The 21,423-nt window shown below is 38.4% G+C and overlaps 2 protein-coding genes and 1 non-coding gene across 3 annotated transcripts in view; 2 read left to right on the top strand and 1 right to left on the bottom strand.

The window, feature by feature from the left end:
* Positions 1 to 5,522, top strand: part of LOC138036109 (bone morphogenetic protein 1-like) — a 33,750-nt gene extending 28,228 nt beyond the window's left edge. Inside the window, exons 6-8 of the mRNA XM_068882467.1 lie at positions 319 to 446; positions 3,825 to 3,915; positions 5,241 to 5,522. Coding sequence (XP_068738568.1) covers positions 319 to 446; positions 3,825 to 3,915; positions 5,241 to 5,343 — 322 coding nt within the window. The 3' untranslated portion in view covers positions 5,344 to 5,522. The remainder of the gene's footprint in view (positions 1 to 318; positions 447 to 3,824; positions 3,916 to 5,240) is intronic.
* Trnaa-agc (transfer RNA alanine (anticodon AGC)) lies at positions 5,518 to 5,590 on the bottom strand. The gene has a single exon. It is a non-coding gene; the product is annotated as a tRNA-Ala (tRNA).
* Positions 5,591 to 7,249: 1,659 nt separating this feature from the next.
* The window catches only part of LOC138036108 (tyrosine kinase receptor Cad96Ca-like), a 16,874-nt gene continuing 2,700 nt past the window's right edge, over positions 7,250 to 21,423 (top strand). Inside the window, exons 1-7 of the mRNA XM_068882466.1 lie at positions 7,250 to 7,544; positions 8,577 to 8,693; positions 9,824 to 10,008; positions 11,025 to 11,144; positions 11,248 to 11,324; positions 13,413 to 13,453; positions 13,885 to 13,981. Coding sequence (XP_068738567.1) covers positions 7,379 to 7,544; positions 8,577 to 8,693; positions 9,824 to 10,008; positions 11,025 to 11,144; positions 11,248 to 11,324; positions 13,413 to 13,453; positions 13,885 to 13,981 — 803 coding nt within the window. The 5' untranslated portion in view covers positions 7,250 to 7,378. The remainder of the gene's footprint in view (positions 7,545 to 8,576; positions 8,694 to 9,823; positions 10,009 to 11,024; positions 11,145 to 11,247; positions 11,325 to 13,412; positions 13,454 to 13,884; positions 13,982 to 21,423) is intronic.

The raw sequence follows: 21,423 nt of genomic DNA, 5'->3' as shown, positions 1-21,423 counted from the left end.
TCCTCCCCCCTCCCCTCCCATGCCAATGCTGTAAAGTGCTCTGATGCACTGTCCAGGTATTCCCTGATGAAGCAATATTGAATGTGGGGGATTGGGCCCATGAAAAACCTTTCTTGATTACGGCCAGGAATAGGTTTGATGTCGATGCATATCCTTTAAAATCAGTTTTGTCCAATATTGTAGCATCCTTCTGAAACATCTGTCAGAGAATGCAACAAGTTGTTCTTGTGTTTGAGTCATCAAATGCACCCTAATGATAGGTGTACATGAAGATTTCGCTGTGCTTTGGATGTCATCAAATGATATTTTATTCTGTAGTTGCAAAGCTATAGAGGACATAGGATCCACAGTCACAACTCCACCAACGGCAACAGCAACGTCAACACCATTACCAACACCATTGCCAACAACATTACCAACACCAGCACCAATACCTACAGCAAAGCGTAAGTTCCTAGTTAGTTTACCCAAGATCTTATTTGATAACTGATATAATGCTTCCCTGGTGAAAAACCTCACAGGATCTTTGAGGATGTGTAAAGATCTTCAAAGACCTGCCAAAGACCCTTGAAGATAAAGCTCTTTTCAAGATCTTCATTTTCCAAAACTACTTGTTAAGATCGTCAAAGCTATTTTAAGGATCTTGTGAGGCTCATGCAAAGATCCTGATGACAATTTCTTGGAAGGCTTTCAGAAAAGATTCTTGAAGATCGTTTTAGGATCTTTCAAGGATCTTTGAAGGATTCTTATAGTGATCTTACTAGGATCCTTGAAAGATCCTCTAGGATTGTTTGAGGATGTTTAAGGCTCTTCAGAGGGATCTCGAAAAGGTCTTAGTTAGAGTCCTTAAAGTTCCTATGAGAATCCTTCAAGTATCTTAAAAGGATCCTCATAGTTCTCTTGAAAGGAACTTTATTAGGATCCTTGAAAGATCCTATGAGAATCTTTAAGGATCCTCAAGGATCTTTCAGGATCTTAAAGATCTTTATCAGGATCTTCAAAGATCTTCATGAAGATTCTTGAAGGTCTTGAAAATCCTTAAAAGATTTTCAACAGGATCTGGTGATGTATACACCAGTCTTCGGTTGGTCGGAGTTGTGCCAGACGTCTGTTATTCAGAGTTGCGCCAGACTTCAGTTTGTTAGAGTTTAGAGATACAATGTAAGGGGAGAGTGATCTGTTGAATAAAACACTATCCACTGGGTAATTCAGTATTTTAGTGTATAGTTTTGTTGGGGCCTATCTGCAGGGTCACGATTATTCTGGCAGGTGCCATTATCTACTCTTGGTGAACTGGGGACAGGTCAGCTGTGTGATGGAATTTAATCCTAACCTAAGCTACTGTGTCTTAACTGGACAAAGATCTTCCCTCACAAGAAAGTGACCCTTTTATCTCTAGATGCTAGAAGACACATTTAACTTTCCAGTATCACCTTCAAATTAGCTTACACTAATTTGTAAAACAAAGCAAGGCGAAATGATACAGAAATAATCCTAAGCTTTCATTAAAGCTAACCTAGGCCTAATTAGGCCCAAACAAAATTTTTTAGGCCTAATGTTAGCACTGGTAAACGATTAGGGCTGTACATGCCTGGAAAATTTCAATCCGTTTCGCAAAATAGTAATTTTGGTCGGCCATTTTGGTGACATTGCTATTTTTGCCAAACAGATGGACATTTTCCTTTGGTACATGTATAACCTTCACCGTTTTACCAATGCTAACATGAGCCCTAAAAACGTCTGTTTAGGCCCAATTAGGCCTAAGGTTAGCTTTAATGAATGTTTAGGTCGATTCTTACTGTATTTCGGTTGGTTTCGTTTCATTTCGTGTCGTTTCGCAAATTAGTGTAAACCATGATAAGGCAATTACAGTAGTCATTATTTATCAGGGGCATCCAACGTCAATTTTCAGAAAATATCTATTCGGAAGACGATTTGAGATCTAGAATTTTTGGGAACATTTGTTGTAAAATTTCTTGCTTGCCTGCCTGTCCTAGGATTTTCGAACATCTAAAAATTGGTGTAATTGCCCATTTTTAACGGATTTTTACCCTAAAAAGGTCACCTAGAATTTTCGGGAGCCTTTTTTCTGGCTGAAATTTTCGAAAAGGTAAGTTTTGATCCCTATAATTTTCGGATCACAAGACTTTCAGTAAGGAAATCCGAACAGATGAAAAATTTTCAGGGTATGAAAATATGCCTATATCTACTGTAACGCAAAGCGTGATAGAACGAGACAACAGATGTATTGGCGTTTTTTGAGGGGAACACTGCCTTGGGGCTGGTTAGCCTGTGGCGACTTCCAGATTGCGTGACATAGAACAACCTCACTTATTTCCCCAGCACTAAGAGCTGAGTGGTAAACAGCACGTGCTGGATCGGACAAGAGTATTGGTTAGCGAGCAATGTACAAAGGCAAACGATCCAAAAAGCTTGGGGAAAGTTGCTGCGCAGACGTAACCGCACCACGCAGGAGTGACCCAATTTTAGTGAAGGCAAAGCGATATATCTAAACCATCTCCAAAGGGAGGGAGGCACGGAAAAAACTTTAACAAACTGCCAACAACTAGTTGGTTTACTATAGAAGACAAAATACCAAGTGAACCTTGGACGGCTAACTGAGGCTTTTATAGCTGGACTCTGTCTATTAAAGTAGCCAGTTGCACAGGTTCTACTGTGTAGCAGATAGGCATTACACGTGCTCTGTAGCAGTAATGAATGAGGCTTTAAGAGATTTGGCCAATGCAGGTGTACGTTATAATCTGAGATCTAGGAACAAAGTCTTTGTCCTCATTTTATTTACAACAAAACCTTGAACGACCGCGAAGATAACTATCGCAACATGAACAGCCCCTTTTAGTACGGTCACGTTCCATTAACCGTATTTTACTGATGGGGCAGTAAAATCTCATGTAACGAATCGTTACACTACAAAAGTAAAACGTATAATTTTTTATTTAAAGGGCAGTGTACTTTCAAGATTTATGCTGATGTTTCAGATGATTGATTGTAGTAAGAATTTCAAACAAATGAGGTGGAATTTGCAAACAAAGCTCCCTATTTTCGTACTCTACCCTTACTTGCTGAAAATGTCAGGAAAACGACAGCTACAGAGGGTTTACGTTCATGGACCCAAAACTAGTTCATAAAATAATAGTATCACAAAGAAGCCTGCATATCATATCATATATCGTTATTTACCCTCGGACTTTAGAGTAGCTTGGGTGTAGCTAATATCTCCGAGCATTTTCCCTCCCAACCATGATACACCACAGAAGACAGACCACAACACCGGGAACTACATACCCCACTCTTTGCGACAAGTGTGTGGGTTCTTTTACGTCCCACAGGATTATGAACATTGAAGGGTTGTAGACGGGGCCTACGGTTTATCGTCCTTATCCGAGAAGACTAGAGAGTCTAACCATTTGCAGATATAATTACAAAGGCAGCACTTTCATCTCAGTTATTTAAAGACCCTGAGTGTTGGTCCGGCCAGAGTTGAACTCACGACCTCCCGCGTGACAGCCCGGTGCTCAACAAACTTAGTCACCGGTACTACTGAACTAAGTGAGTTTTGTGTTCAGGCCTTCACATATTCTTTCATGCACTTACATTTACAAAAAAATTATGAACACCAAAAAAAGTCATTCTTGTCTTTAATTTGAATGTCTAGATACCGTACAGTCAAGCGTTCATTATCCAGAGTCTTGAAACCTTTGTACAAAAAACATTCTAAAATGGCTACACTGTAAGATCCTTGCTTTCATAACTGTACTTTATTTTCACTTCTAACTGTTGTGATTTTCTCTTTTGTCATGCAGAATTATCAACACCTGCAATTGCTGGAATTGTGATCGGGGCAGTGGTGGCTGTTGCGCTTATCATCTTCTTAATCTGGTGGTGCTGTTATAGGTAAAAACCTTTGTTTGGCAGCTTGGCATTAACTAAGTACCTTCTTAAGAATGAATTCAGCCCTCTGGGAAAATCAAACAAGTATGTAGACCTCAGCTGGCTAACACCAGACAACTGCGCAGGTGATCATCGATTTAACTTTCAACAACTGGATGCTGCGTTTTTAATGGCATCTGCAACAAAAAAGATGTTGTTCCATGCCACAACCCGTCATCATTGTTCACAATCTGCTGGAAGATTGAAGAATCCACACAATTTTCAAGAGTAGGGAATGGAGTTTCCAGAGTTATGATCTCTGTGTATGGCATATGACATCATTGGGTGATTTAATGCTTGGAGATATATCGGCTACTGTAGAAGCAACTCTGCAGTCCAAGGTGCCACGATCAATGAATCCAAAGAGTTCGTCTGTACTGTGACAAAAGAGCTTTGTACTGTTAAAGCTCTTTCAGACTTCAGTGCAGACAGTTGAATTGTTGGAATTGGTTGGGATATATTCCCAGTGTTAATTTTGATTTATGATGATCATCAAAGAGACCCTTCTCCAAAATGGTGGCAACGCGTTTGAATGAAGTAAAATTGAACTGAATGAAAAACTGATACCAGAAATAGAAAGAGCACCTTTACTTTAGTAACCCGGCCTGCAAAGTTTCAGCGTATTAGGTGTTATATCAGTAGAGAAAATGTAATTATATAAGTTGAAATTTGACAAATTTACAGGCGTTTGTATGACTGGGGGTATAAGCCATACCAGTCGAATTCTTGGAGTTAATGAGCAGGAAAACTTCCTGTGAGGGATGGTGAAGAAAACCGCTTGAATTCGTGGAGTCGTTGGAGCGGAAAAAAAGATTTCCTGGAACACATTCCCAGGGTCAATAGTAATATATGAATTCCAAAGGTTCACTCATACTTGTGCTGCTGACAGTCGCATTCTTGGAGTTACTCGGACGGGAAAACATTGTAAGGGATAATGCAGAAAAAACATGCCCCTTTTCACACCAAGCGGTTTCAATAAAGGTTACTTTGAAGATGGCTTCCTGGTAGGTAGAGAAACCGACTGTTGCCATTGTCATAATAATTTCAAAGCTTAGGTTTTGACAGAATTTGGTTTTTGTTGCTTCAATTTAGGGGGAAAAAAGTAACCGACTTCTCTGAGTGAAGTAGCCCATGCTTTTTGTTGGATGTCTGTTGTTATTGAAACCACTGCTAACAACTGGGTGAATTTTGTGGTATACAAATGCCGGGATCAACCGAGGCATGAGGAAAGTAGTCCTTGAATCGTTTCTAATAATAATAATTATTATTATTATTTTTGCATTTTTTAGGAAAAATTCCAGAATTCCCAGACATTCGAAACAAAGCGTCCTTGTTCCCCAATACGTGGCTGCTAAATTGTCAGAAATAGGGAGCTTTGTTTGCAAATTTTAATGCACTGGCAACATGTGGCAATGCTAAGGCAACGATTTCAAAAACACCATGTTAGAATTTGGTAAAATTAAATGACCGTGAAGTTTAGTTGCTTTTTCTGTAACCCTTCTTTGTTCAATAAGGGTCATACAATTTCAGCAAATGCTGCTTTATAGACACCCTGAAAAATTCAGGTGGCTCCAACGGGATTCGAACCCATGACCTCTGCGATGCTGGTGCAATGCTTTACCAACTGAGCTATGAAGCCACACAGTTGGGAGCAGGTCAATTTGCTGGGCTCATTTGTTCTGGTGAAGGACTTTATGAATGAAATGAATTGAATGTATATTTGAAGTGCTGGTAAAAGACGAATCAGAGAATTGAACTGTCCAGCAAAGTGCGAGGATCACGTCAAATATATATTCATTTTATTTCCTGATAAATCGTGTTTTTCAAATCTGAAGATAGTATAATTTTCTGAAAATAAAAGCGAAGCGTAATAGACAGAAGTACTTTTTTTTTGCCGACAAGGAAAGGAGGATTGTTGCCGTGCAAGAGGGATTATGGGTATGAGTGTCAGATATATGTAGTAGGCCGTTAAGATTTGAAAACCATTGTAGGACAGCAACAATTCAGCTCCCAAGTTGAAGTTTGATTTAAGTGTGTATTGTTAGTTTTCATGATTCGTTACCGTAACTCAGCCCACGTATTTAGTGACACCGCAGTTGGTGGGGCTATACGTTCCCTTTTTTCCATAAAGTGTTTTTGGGTTTTGGTATACAGCGGTGTCGCACAAGTTTACGTAACTGCGAATTGGTTTTTCTCTGAAGACACATGTCTGAATTGTGAGGTATGGTGAGCAGTATTTAATTTGTCACTGTTCCTACAGTAAACAGGCGTATGAGGTCTTTGCTGACCTATATGCCCCTGTATCTACTCTGTTGTATGCGTCTCATTCATTTGGTAGTGAAGGCAAAATTTTAGTTACATTCAGGATCTATTTAGAATACCGGGTAACATCTCACATTTAATTCATAAAGCGTGTAGTTAAGTTGAGGGGTTCCAGGGCATGTTCTCTTACAATAAAAGTTTATCCTTTCATATCCTTTCATATCAATCCATACGATATTTCTTTCTAAAGAAATCTTGATTCTGTCTTAAGAAAGAATCAAAACTGCTTCACAACTAGCGAAATCCCTAACGTGAAATGCTCAGTGCAAGCAAGCAAGTCACGGACATCGGTTTCGACCCAGTCTCTCTACGGCTACTTGACAAACGTCTTGTGCATAAGCTCTCTACTGTATACTCTACGTATGACGCCCCCTTCTGTAAATAGCATTGCAATAACTAACCACAAGGAAGGGAGGATGACTATAGAGAACACATCTTCATGCCTCATCTATTTTTATGTTCGCGCCATGGTCGCACAGCCAATAATATTAATAATAATATTTAATAATATTTAATATTTATATTGCGCATTTTCTATAAGAATAATCAAATGCGCATAATGACACTGACACCCAATGACACCCAATCAGGTGTCTTCCTTCAAATAGCCGCGCATCTTGACCTCGGGTTGAATTGAGATTGAAAAAATTATCATTGGAAGAGGCCAATATATGGTGGAGATGTTCTGTCCCCTCATCCTCTCTTACCACAAGACCAAATGAAGAAGAGAGAGGGTGTAGGGGCTTTGGCCGGGTTACCTGAATTTCAAAAAACTTATTTCAAGATCAAAAGAAGTGCGCGATTATTAAGCATAAGAACTTATCTTGCATTGTAAAATGGCAGCTGTTGGATATTAAGTATGGCTTTCTTAGTTAGTTTGCCACGCCGGGTTTGGGGCATCATACACCAACATCAATGAACGTCATTTCGAATTCTTTTGACTTCCCCAATCAAATAACCAAACCAATTACGCTTTTGGAAACTTGCTGTGACAAAATGAAAAACAGTTTTGGCGAGCGGCAACCAACCCACCATTGGAAAATGAGAGAACTAACACTCAACATTTCTGGATTAAAGATCACAAGGTGCCGCGGAAGAACATGAAATGGAGGTGTTGAATGTTGAAGTGGACTCATGGGAAATAGCACTTCGCCGGATTGCACTTGAGGAGGTCATTGGTTCAGGAGCATTTGGAACAGTTTGGCGAGCAACCTTGAGTCGTGAAAACGGAAAACCAGGAATACGTTTTGTTGCAGCAAAGTGCTTTTCTCGTAAGTACGATTCGACTTTGTTAATTTATAGTTTCCATCGGATACCTTTCGGTTGAAGAGGTATCACAAGTGCTTTAATGAACTGCCTGTCACGTAGAATCTTACAAAGCCTCGTTCAACATGCACGATAAAAATGTGTCGTAACAGAAAGAAAAACAAATCTTCATTACTATGTTTTATGAAAGGGTGCAGCAAAAATCATCAATTCTCAATCAACTCTTTCATAATCTACCCACCTTTATCTTAACCTCGAAACAAATGCGGAGATTACCAAAATAGATCACCTTCTCATAACAGGTTCCTAATCCTTTTCTCCTGCTTAATCCCTATTCATTGCAAGTGTAAAAAGATATTTCGTTCTTTTACTTTTATTTCAAGCTTCCATGGCAACGTCTTGCCTCAAATACACCGGATTTTTACCCTCACTGTACATCAAGGGATAAAGTCCCTCATAAAATTCATAAATAAATAATGCTTTTAGCCATTTATAAAGCCTATTTTCCATTGCTAAATTGCAGTTTAAAATATGACATAAGATGGTTAAATACCCCCAACTGGTTGACCGAGTGGATATTTGAATCGATCAAGCATATTCGATTTTCCCTAAGCGTTGGAGCCCAAAAACACTGAATCAGGAGCAGGGGTAGCTTAATTGACTGGTGCGCGTCTTTGACAGCCAAATGTGACAACTTCGATTCTCAGCGACTTAAAAGTCTGCATGTTTTAACACCTTCCTTTCACTTGTGTAGCTGTAGCTCTAATTATCTGTAAAATGGAGCACTGACAAATGGAGGGAGGGTAAGAAGCGCACCATCGGCTTCCATTGATATCCTGAGCCTCCTATCCGGCATTAAAAAAATGGACTTACTTTTATCACAATACTTCATGACGTAAAGAAAATGAGACGAAGACAAGTCGGGGAAATTAAAAAAACCGTGTTATTAATAGTCCAGTTTAGGAGGTAGAAATACATGAAACACCTCAACAAGTCATGTGTCCAATCTTATTGTACCCTGGTGTCATTTATTTTAGCCACATCCGGAGATGAAGGAAAAGTCGCTCTGATGAGAGAAATCGGGTTGGGCAAACTTATTGGAGACAGCCCTCAGCCGAATATTGTTCAATTCATTGGCTGTGTCACCACCCAGAGTAAGGATCTTATCGCAAATGCTAAACTGTAGAAACAGCTGTGAGAAATTTGCAGCAATTATAAAAGACCGCTAGTGAAAACCTCATCAATCGATGATATTCAGGGCTAAATTTGTCTATTTAAGCAAATTGTTTGGGTAATCCTAGCCCATTTTTACCGTGTTACACGAGTAACGAGATAATGGCCGTTTTCACCACATTTCCCAAGAACAAATTAAACCCTCTTAACGTCAAGTTCAAATCCAACAATTGCATAGCATAAGGTCAAGAAACAGAAAAACAGAACAATTTTTTTAAAAAAGGTGAGTCATCAAAGCAATGCCATGGAATAATGACAAACTTTGTTTTTCAATCTGAAATGCAAACCCTTGAAGCTGATAGTTTTAGTAAAAATGCGAATGGTTGGCTATATAAAACGGTCACATGCCTGATTTCACACTTCTAAAGAGAACCCACTTGGAGCCTCTTCATACAAGAAAGTTTTTGAGGCTTTCAATTGGTTTATTTATTTATTTTTATTTGCTATTATTATTTCATAATTTATTCTTTTTGCAAGAAACTGGCTCAGCGTGCAAAGACCACCAGGGAGAGATAAATAATTTAAAGAAATTATACATTTTGCATGACAAGTGTATATTTTATCTTTAAAAATATGTTACAAATTTATAATCATCTCTTACTGACTATACTTTCGTCATATTAAAAATCCAGCCCTTAGTATTTTTTTTCATCATAGAAAGTTCTTCACAAATATGTGGAAATTATGAGTAACGTTGATTAATGTTTTTTTTAAAATTATTATTATTTAATTCATGTCTTTTTTTTCTCACTTTTACATTCTTTCTTGGGTAACATGACCTTTCACTTGGGGAATGTGTAGATATTCGCCCTTTTCTTCATTCTCATCCCCTCTGCTCATTCAAGGTGAGCCGCTAATATGCGATGCTGACAAAGATGGTTGGCTAAACTGTGATCTTCCAACACAGAGCCACGCAAATACTGCTTTATTTGTTTACTTCTTAAAAGCGTCTAAACGTAATAATGATAGAGCCCATATCCACCTTTCCGACAAGCAAACAGTTTGAATGCAGCATTATAGAAGTTGTCCAAACTCTGTGTAACCTTTACAGTACAGCCAATTTTGATCATGGAGTACTTACCCTGCGGGGATCTTCTGGGGTATCTGAGAAAAAGCCGTGGAATTTTCGACAAACATTATCGCGGAGAACTAGCAGTAGCGCCACTGAAGACCTATGACCTAATGTCATTTTCAAACCAGATTGCTACTGGAATGGTGTTCCTGGCATCCAGAGGGGTATGTGACACGAAACAAGCATGTCATACGATATGGTACTATTGTTGCTTATTGTAATCTTTCACAGATTAATATTGTATCTACGAAATGCATCATGCAATATGCTTACTCCTTGTAGTGTTAGTTGTAGTGTAGACAAAAATGTGTGATCATTTTGCTATCATATTCTTATATCGAAAAGAAATGGATTGCTGTAGGTGACACGTGCTAGCGCGTGCTTTGAACACTGGGTTTTCTACATTGGGATAACGCTGGAGAACCATGCACCGACCTATGCTTTGATATTACATAGAGTGATCTGCCGCTGCCGTGGTCGTCATGATAATTCAACAGTCATCTTTTAAAGTCAGTAATCGGGGAACATTGGCTACGTTATTTTCTAATCACATTAATTAATTAACAATTATTGGATTCGGTTTTCCCATGATAGCGATAATTATCAAGGCCAAAGTTTGTATCATCTGCCGAAGCCGAAGACTGAGGCGGATAACACAAACTTTGGCCTTGACAATTATCGCTATCATGCAAAAACCGAATCCAATAATTGTTTTATTATGCATATTCCTGAGTTGCATTTGTAAAGACAAGAGGACTGTTTCATCCTTTTCTTTGGATGAGCGGTAAATCAAAGAAAGTTTCTGCGGTTGGCAAAGTTTTCTTTCCTCTTCTCTGCTGGTTACTGTGTCAGGTGACGTCACTTCTGCATGCATAAAACTATTGTTTCTGTGTATGACGTCAATTCTACGTATATAAAATCTATTGTCGATAGGTATGACGTAGGAGAAACAGAGCAAGCAAGGATTAGCTGCGTGCTTATAACCAATCAAAATCGAGCTTGTGACACCAATGTATAATAATACCTACTAACTTCCTCTGGGTCATTTCGAGTAAGCTTTAACTTTGGACCCTCTTGTTGATAGGGAAATGCAAATCACACCTCTTCACTACAGGTGGGATTACAGAACATATTATCCTATACGCGAGCATGACTAACGTTGATTATTTGCTTTTTGTAGATTATTCACCGTGATCTTGCAGCACGAAATGTACTTCTTGATCAAAACCGTGTGTGCAAGGTCACTGATTTTGGGTTATCTTACCAGAACTTTAAATATGGACATGGCAATGCCAAAAAGGTGGGTTACATTATTGATGATCGATTCCCTTTCACTTTGTTCTCTGTGTACCTCTTTGACGTTCTGTTTTTAACACGAAAATGCAATGCTGTTTTTTCGTTAGGGCTGTATGCCAATAAAGTGGACGGCACCTGAGATACTCTTTGGAGATCCTGCAAATCTGTCAAGCAAAAGTGATGTGTATGTGCTTTTGACGATTAAATTTCCAGACTTTCGAAGTATTTAGTGCCTAAGACACAATTGTATCAGGTCAGGAAATGCAATAATGTTAGCACCTAAGAGGAAAGCGATTCTTCTCAACCCCGTTTGGTTGGTTTAAGGTATATAAACATGAATAGTTAGTCGCATTGGTCTCTGCTTGCAAACTCGATTCGATTGATACTATATTTGAGTAAAGGAAAGAAAAGTAATAAACTTTATTTACATGTCTAGTCCTTCTAAGGCTGGGGCACAGATTGGGGACACTGTAGACTGAAACCAACAACCAAGGCATATCAAGTCAAATATTGGTTTTTTGAGAAGAGCCAGGGAAAACCGGAATGTCCGGAGAAAAACCTTTCTGTGAATAGTAGAGAATCAACAAACTCAACCTACACATGATGCCTGGATTATTAGTTTTTGACAAGGAGAAAACAAAGAGTTGTTGTTGATGGCGTTGTTATGAATCATTTAAACATTAATAGAGGTGTCCTCCAGGGCAATGTATTAGGCCATATATATTATTTTTTATCATAGTCAGTGATATCAAGGTCCTCACACCGAATCAAAATTCGCATGTAAAATTTGCTGATGATTTAATTATTTATCTATTGTTGAATGGACAACTGTTAATCGCATGCAAGTAAACTTCAAGAAAACGTGGAAGATACTTCTTAAAGGCAAACCCACTAAGGCTTTACCAGTTCCTCTGACTTTTATAGATAGAAAACCCAGTCTGAAGTTGCTGGGTGTAACATTTCAGTCCGATCCGTGTTTACAGTAACTGGGATTTACATCTAGATAATATCCTATCGAAAGCTAGCAGTCGTCTGTTTATCTTAAGTGTTTGTAATTTTTATGGAGTACCGTTGGATCATCTTCATCTTCATTAGTCTTATTTCACCTATATTATTATTATTATTATTTTTTTTTTCCTGAGGATATGTGCCGATCCGAGGAGTGCCGACGTTTGCATCGTTCTTATTCAGTCCTTAACTCCTAGTTGCTCCAAGTGGCCTGCCAGCTTCTTTGACACTGAACCCAATGCACCTACTACCACTGGTACCACTTTTGTCCTTGATTTCCAGATCCTTTTAATCTCTCTTGCCAGGTCTTGGTACTTTTCACACTTTTCAGTTTCTTTTGCCGGACGTTGCTATCTCCGGGAACAGCTATGTCCACAGTAATTATTTCCTTTGCCTTCTTTTTCTGAATTACAATGTCTGGCTTCCTGTGATGGATTTCACGGTCTGTTTGGATGGCAAAGTCCCACAACAGTTTTACTTCCTCATTCTTTTCTATGGGGGAATGCTCACACCATTTGTCACTGCACTCAACTCCATTTTCCTTGCACAACTCCCAATGTACGAAACGCCCAACAACATCATGTCTCTTTTTATATTCTGTCTGCGCAAGCTTGGGGCAACTACACAAAATATGCTGCACTGTTTCATCGTGACTACCACACATTCTGCATTTGGATGATACATTTTGGTTTTCGATTTTGGCTTTTATGGCGTTTGTTCTTAGTGCCTGGTCTTGCGCGGCAAAAATAAGCCCTTCTGTCTCCTTCTTCAGTTCACCAGTTCTTATCCAATTCCAGGAAACACCAGATAGGTCCTCTGTCTCTCCCTTGAACTGCCCATGCAGCTGCTTTCCAGACCAGTCCTCAATTCTTTTCCTCTTTATCCATTCCTTATACTCCTTTGGTATTTCAATTTCATTGACATTCTTCCTCTCCCGTGCAGCTTTCAACAAACGTTCCTGGCTTTGGCTGATGTAGACATTGATATTTCTTTCTTCAATATTTATGGCGTCTTCAACACTAATTAGTCCACGCCCTCCTTCTCTTCTTGGTAAGTACAGACGGCTTACGTTGGACCTGGGATGAAGAGCGCCATGGATGGTTAATAGTTGTTATTATTATTATTATTATTATTATGCCGAGTCTGGGAATCAAATCCGGGCCACATTGGTGGGAGGCGAGTACTCTCACCATTGCGCCATCCCTGCACCATGCATCCCTGCTACCCAGTCCTAATAAACCGTGTTTGTGTTTCTGTCTTACAGGTGGTCCTATGGAGTCGTCCTCTATGAGATATTCACAATTGGTGGGTACCCATGAAATTATTTTAAGCTAAAAGGTTTTAATTAAGAGGGATATCGCAAGGATGTGTGAGTTCGATTGTTATCTCCCATGGCTAACCGCGGTATTTTTGGTTGTGTGTTTGTGTTTGTTGGCCGGTTTTGGTTTGTTCTAAACCCTCGATACCTAAAATTGTTATTTCAGGTGAATTTATATGGAAATTCTTCCATCTACTGGATTTTCTTGGTTTTTTTTGTGTGTGTTTGTTTGTTTGTTTTTTTCTTATAATCACTTTGCTGTTTATCGAGTTTCTGCTTGATTCTCACGTTTATATTTGTTTACGTGATTAGTACTACGAATCCTCTGTAAACGCCTTTAGGAGCCATCTTCCATTAATGCCTAAATTTGTATCTCATTTCAACAAAAAACCGTAACAAAACATTTGACAATCAATAGGAGGCATACCATATCCTGGTTGGTCTGAGGGCAAGACAATGGCGGAGTTGAAAAGAAGATATCGCATGCCGAAGCCTGCACATGTCGCCAACAACCTGTGAGTTACCGTCCACATTGGAGGGGAGGTGGGGGGGCGGGGGGCACCCCCTGAAGCTTTCCTCTACAACAGTCCCTCGTAATGACCTTATGTGGAACCGATTGTGTCAGGTGTTGCCAAGCTGGAAACTGATTGGTCTCAGTTTGCAAGTGTCCAAGCGTTCAGTATTTATTGATAATTTAATGAAACAATTATTACATTCCCGCTTGTTGGGTATGGGACTGGTTAAACCCAACTCGACGCTACGCGCCTCGTTGGCTATTTACCATCTCAGCCGAAGAAGGAACTATCACAATAATCAACCATTGCATGCGCTCAACCTAATTGCAGAGTATCTAAGAGACAGTGAGATGATGATAAAATAAGCAATCCATTTCCATTTTATTTTCCCATTCCGTATGTCACGTCATTTGCGAATAGGGTTTTGGAATTTGAATGGTTTTAACAGTAGCATTCTAGGAAATAAGATAAAAGCAAACGATTTCTTAAGCATAATTAACAAGCATGACATTTTTGCACTTGTCGAAACACATGCAACTTATGAAACAGAGATGAATATAAGTAAATTTAAATATTTTATCGTGTAGGAATCAATCGGGAAACCGATCCTCCGGGGGGCTATCTGTATATATAAATCAAAAACTCGCTAAAGGAGTCACCTACACCCCGTCTGAAAACAAAAACAAAATATGGTGTAAACTTGATAAAACTTACTTCATCTTTCAAAAGGATATATATCTAGGAACAGTTTATTTAAGCCCACCAAACTATGAAAGAAATAGCAGCGAAGATTTAATTGGGGAATTAGAAGAAGAAATGTTTCTATTTTCGCAAAAGGGTGACATAATTGTACAGGGCGATTATAATGCATGAACGGGTGACATTCAGGAAACAGTCTTGGATGATGACAACACTTTCCTGAATGTCCCTGAGGACTATGAGAATGACGAACAATGCTTAAGAAGGTCACAAGATTCAGGTACCGTGAACGCTATGGGGAGAAATTTGTTAGAAACATGCACAGCGTTAAATTTACGAATCCTCAATGGCAGGATTGTGGTGACCTGGAAGGTAAAAAGACCTGCTTTCACTTTAACGGTAGCAGTGTCGTTGATTATGTCATAGGATCAAAAAGTATTCTAAGGAATGTGCAATATCTTATTGTTAACCCTTTAATGCCACATTTATCGGATCACTGTCACCTATCATTTGCGATAAAAGCTAATTTTATTAACCGAGACTCTCTTGAAACATCAGCCGAATTCATCTTGACCGAATATAATAGGCTTTTCTGGAATATCAAGTCTATGGACAGACTCAAGGATGGTCTCGAATCACAAACAGTTCGATCCAGTTAGAGGTAGCTGTAAAACATGATAGTATCGATACTGCGTCTGAATTAATAAGTGAAACTTTGGTGGAAGCATTCAAAGAAGCCGGATTGAAAGCGAGAAGCAGCAAAATTAAATGCAAATCTCAAAACAAATGGTTCGATCAGGAATGCGACACAGAAAAAGGAAACTTGCAGTCCCTCGGGGAGCAAACTTCTAGAAACCCTAATAATTCAGAACTGAGACAACTACTGCGCGACAAAAAGAAGAGGTTCAAACAAACCTGTAAACGGAAGAAACGGGAATATATTAGCAAAGGCATACCTAATATCGATATGCAGAACTGTATAGAGACCTGGCGACAAATAGGAAAAATATTTAATTTAGGAAAAAGAAAAACACATGGAACTGAAACAGTGAGTACGGAACAGTTTTATAAATACTTTAAGCAACAGAATGCAACCCCTCTCAATAATATACTAGATCCAGAGACGAATATGGAAACTCACAGTAACGAAAGAGTGGAAGGCCCACTTGATTATCCAATAGCTGATGAAGAGTTCGAAGCTGCAGTTAATAAACTGAAGGCAAACAAATCTCCAGGTATCGATAATATATTAAATGAAGTAATAAAAATCGGAAAGGACGCCATCAAAGGGCATTTAGTAAATTTATTTAACCGAATCTTAGATACTGGCAAATACCCTGTTCTTTGGAGTTTTGGCCTCATTGTGCCTATTCACAAAAAGGATGATCGATCCAAAGTTGAAAATTACCGAGGTATCACTTTGCTTTCTGCGTTAGGCAAGCTCTTTACATCAATCCTCAACAATCGACTGTACGACTACATGGTTCAAAAAGGAATTTTGAAAGCTAAACAAGGTGGTTTCAGAAAAATGCACGGCACAGTTGATAGCATCTTCACATTAAAAATGCTTATTGACAAAAAAGTGAAATCTAAGCCACAGAATCACCGAAATTTACTCTTTTCATGCTTCGTCGACTTTAGAAAAGCCTTCGACTGTATACGTCGACAAAAACCATTCGACAAGCTGAGAAAAGAAGGTGTGCACGGGCGTTTCCTTGACGTTTTAATATCCATGTACTCAAATGATAAGTCGGCAGTTAAAGTTGATGACAAATTAACCGAAGCCTTTACTGGTTTTGCTGGGGTAAAGCAAGGCTGCATGATGTCACCTACTCTTTTTAATTTCTATCTATATGATTTACCAAAATTCCTAAATACGGCGAGTCCAACCGACATTATGCTAGGTGATAGATCTATAAATTGTCTGTTATATGCGGACGATCTAGTGGTCTTCTCTAGATCAGCAAAAAAACCTCCAAATAATCCTTAATAAGATGGAATCTTTCTGTGAAAATGCCGATTTAAGTGTAAATTTAGACAAGACAAAAATTATAATTTTTAACAATTGTGGTAAGTCTTTGAACAACTACTTGTTCAGATACGGCGCTGATGAACTGGAAAATGTGAAATTGTATAAATATCTTGGACTCATAATGAGTCCTTTTGGAAACTTTAATCTCGCTAGACAAGAGTTGAAGAAAGTTGCACTTAAAGCACTCTATAAATTACGAAAAGAAATGGGAAACCACTTCAGTGAAAAATATAAAATTAACGATGAAGTTATTTGATGCACTGATATCTCCCATACTCTTTTATGCAAGTGAAGTGCGGGGGATTGATTGCAATGGGAAATTAGAAAAGGACCCAGCAGAATTAGTTCAAAATAAATTCCTAAAGTGTTGCTGGGAGTTAACAAATACTGCAACAACAATGCGTGCAGGGCTGAAACAGGACGGTTCCCAATGTCAATTGATGCTCAATGTAGGAACTTTAAGTTCTGGTTAACCTTAACCAAAAATAAATACAAATTATCCCAAATAGCATACAATGACATTAAATGGAAGGAAAATAAGGCTTTCTGGAGCAAAAAAAAATCAAAGGCTAATTGGAACAGATAGGATTAGGAGTCCTCGGGATGAAAGTACACTATGTAGACATAGGAATTGTAAACATTTTCAAGCAACGACTCAAGGATATCGAACTACAAAGATGGCTAAGTGAAATAAATAACGACACCAGAAAAGATGCTAACCAAAGCAACAAAATGAGAACCTACCGGTTATTCAAAACGATAGACAATTACAAATGTGAAGACTACCTACATCAGGTCACCAATACACGACACAGAATAGCTCTAACTTGAAACTGCGACTTAGCAAGCACAAATTAGCTATAGAGATAAGACGTTATTCGAGACCGCTCACGAAACCTGCCGAAAGAATTTGCCCAATTTGTAAAATAGAAATGGAGGACGAATACCATTTTCTAAATATATGCCCTGCTTACCAGGAAAAACGATGTTCGTTACTAGACTATTTGGAAAAAGAATATAGAATAAAAATAAGCAGAATGTCACCTAATAAAATATTCATGTTTCTGATAAACCCCCCAAGCGGAAATGTTAAAATACAAAAAATTAATAGCAAAACATATATTCGAATGCTTTGAAAAAAGGAAAGGGGAAGACGGATAAAAGTAAATACTCCAGGACTTAATTAATTAATAACTTTTTAGCCATGTATACTTTTGTTGTTTGTAATTCTTAGTTATTTGGAAATTGTGGTCAATATACTATTTAGCTCTTATTAACCGAGCAGGAGGTCTGTATGGGAGAATCTTGACCGAGATCGTGCGTACAGACCGAACGCAGTGAGGTCTATACACACGACCGAGGTCAAGATTCTCCCATACGGACTGACTAAGCTCGGTTAATAAGATGTTTATTATATGGCAAACAAGAACAATTTAATTCGTTTAATGTACTGGTTTGTACCAACTGACATTTTGCTTGCGAACGGCGATGAGTGGCGATGAGCTGAACTTAATTCTGTCAAAGTTTGCTCGTCATCCTCTCTTTTGTCATCATGCTGTTTGGCACTTCCATAAATAAATATTGGTAGAAGAAAATACTCAATATTTTTGCATTTTAGTTTGCATCTTTTCACCGCAAAACATTACCGGTCTAGATGGGAAAATCTAGACCGCGGTCAATATCGATTTCAGCCAATCAAATTCGTGAACTTGGTAGTTCCCAGTCCTTGTGAGACAGAGCCATATAATAATTGTTGTATAAGACTCCAAATAAACATGTCTGTCTGTCCATCCAACACACGCTCATGGAATAACTTTTTGACAGAAAAAAAATGCGACAGAACATTTCTTAAAAACTTTCTAAGATCTAAAAAGCTAAAAAGCTGAATAATAATCGACGACGTTTCGACGTCACCGTAACGTCATTATCGAGTCAAAAATGTATAAAAACTAAGTTCTATAAATAATAAGGCGAACAATAAGAGATGAAAATAGTTTACAAGTTAAAAAGTTTCGCACGTATGGAGTCCGGTTGGACGTTCAGATTGGGTTTGAATTTTTTGATGTAAAGCATTTCAAGCACTAAACGATCAAATTTGCCTTGGCATTTTCTCATGATCTTGAAATGGCTCTCATGCAAAAGATCGCCCCTACCAAGCGCTTCATGAAAATGCTTGCCGGTTGCCGAATTTTTGTGTTCAACAACACGTTGAAAAAGTTGTCGGGCTTTGTAGCATTGCACACATCACATACAAAATGATAAACAACGCATTGCTGATTGACAATTGATGGTTTGACTTCTTTAGGCTCTGGATCTAGCTGAAACTTGATCTTTGTATGGTAGACAAATTCTGACTTTCAACCTCGTTCCCAGAGCTTTTCAATGAGGTTGTGACTATGTTGCTCTCATTAGTATTTCTCTCCGCTATGCTTACTGAATACTGACGAGGTTGACATAATCAGAACTCGTCGACAATTCAAAGATGAAGTTTCAACTAATGGATTGGCCCCACTTTGCAACCAGACTTTGTAAGCAAGAAGTTAGAACAAGATCTCAAACCTAAAGAAGCCAAACCGTCAATTGTCAATCATTCAAATGGATTTCATACTTTAAAAACTTTTTGTTGAACTTTTTGTTTAAGAAAAGTTTTGTCGCCATTTCTTTATTGTCAATTTTTTTTCTAAGTCACTTTTTTTTTGTAATAGCCATAAGAATTTTGCAATCGTCCTACGGTTATAATCAATTAGTATTAATAGGATACTTTTTTCGAGTTTTTATTTATTTCTATGTGAAAACAACAAAAAAAGGTGACACGCTAACACCAGCCCGGAGTGGCCAACACCTGGTATGTTAACGTTAGCCATGCCATGCTGATGTGGCCCAGCAATGCCGAACCAGCTGTCCATGGCTTCTAATTGTCCTGGTGAAATGGTTGTGCGCATGCGTTATGTGTTAATCACACCGGACTGGTTTCACCTTGCTTTTTTTGGGGGTTATTTATTTCAAATTTCTGGATAATTTATATCTTGTTTCAAAGTATTTTCGGCCTCGTATAACAGAAAGCAGAGCAACAGCAGTGCTTTCTTTTCTTCAGGTCCTCCAATGTCTCCGCACCAAAATGCAAATTTTGTTCCTTTTTTTTTTTTTCATAAAGTATTTTCTTCCTTTCTATTTACAATTTAATTTGCATTTTTGGTAAATAAATAATAACTCTTTGTAACAGGTTGGAAGATGCTTGCTATAGCAGTACGTGGGCATCTTTTAATTTCCACTTTTTTACTTTAAGGTTTAGTTATTATTCACAACGAATACAGTCGAATCTCGATTATCCGGACCCTTAGGTACTGACCCGAATAGTCCGGATAATCGAAAACATGAATATTAATGAGGCAGCACTGAATACATTTGTCAACCGCAACATTTATTCGAGAATCATGCAAGAATGAACCAAACAAGTCATTTCTGCCTAAAATGTTCAAGTAAATGAGTTTGCTTCAAGTTTCTACAGCGTGTACGTGTCGCTACTGTAGTTACATCATTCTTCGAAGCTGCGTAAATTGAATAGCTTCCACATTGTTTTGTCTCTCCATCCATGTCAAACACTTTTTAAAGCATTCAACAGCTTCAGTGTTTCTTTTTTGGACCAGAAATTGGTGTGCCAGCTCTTTTTTTGCTGTATGAACCATGCGTATAGGGCTTCATCCAGCTGTTCATCATGTGCAACTTTCAATGATTTTCGTTTTAGTTCATGATCGATCACCAAGTTGTCGGCAAACTTCATAATCTTGACTTTGTTTTTGCGGATGTCCAAAATCTGCTGTTTGCTGACGCCATATTCACTGAATATGCTCGTTCCTTTTTCGCCTTTTTCCAATCGTAGAATTATTGACTGCTTATCTTGTATAGAAAGAATTACGCTTACGCTTTGTCGACATGATGGAAACACTTTTCATGACACAAGCTTGTGTTTATCATACCAACGCTGATCGGGGAAGCGGAGCGTGAAATTCCACTTAGCAACAAAACAACTCTGAGCCAATGAACGCTCAATGAAATGCACTGCATTAGTTACGGTGCGTGTTAGGCGCGTTTAAGATCACTCGAGCAATAAACTTGCCCTAAATTGTCTTTTGATGCGAAACAAATTCAGTTCTGACTGGAATTTTATATCTCAGTTCGGCGTAAGATAGCTTTTCTACGGATAATGAATGTGACTAATTAATATTTATGAAAAAAATGGGACCAGAAAAGCTAGTCCAGATAATCGCGAAATCCGGATAATCGATTTCCGGATAATCGAGGTTAGTTTAACAGGGCTATAAGGGAGAGTACAGATTTTGCACCCTAAAATAAAGTGTTCTAAAGTGTTCGAATGTACCATTTATATTTTCTCAAAGAAACAAGTCGCAGATAAATTCTATGTCAAGAACCTCTTTTATCTGTATAAGCACTAACCGTCCCTTACGTCAAGTCTGGGATAACGAGATACTTTCTCTCTGTCATGTTTAGTGTTTAGTGCTATACTTTACCGGAGAACTTTATATATCTTTCAATACGTTTTCAAATCAACATCAGAATGTCCGATCAAAAGCAATGGCATTATATCCATCAAAAAATGTCGCAAGACCTTAAACGTAGAATCAATGCATTTTGCAGCGAAAAAATATCCAAACATAAACCTTCTTGCGAAAGGGTTGAAGGAAGAATTGCT

Source organism: Montipora capricornis, unplaced genomic scaffold (assembly GCF_036669925.1).
Source record: "Montipora capricornis isolate CH-2021 unplaced genomic scaffold, ASM3666992v2 scaffold_459, whole genome shotgun sequence".
Lineage (NCBI taxonomy): Eukaryota > Metazoa > Cnidaria > Anthozoa > Scleractinia > Acroporidae > Montipora > Montipora capricornis.
This window is presented reverse-complemented; position numbering and strand designations above follow the sequence as displayed.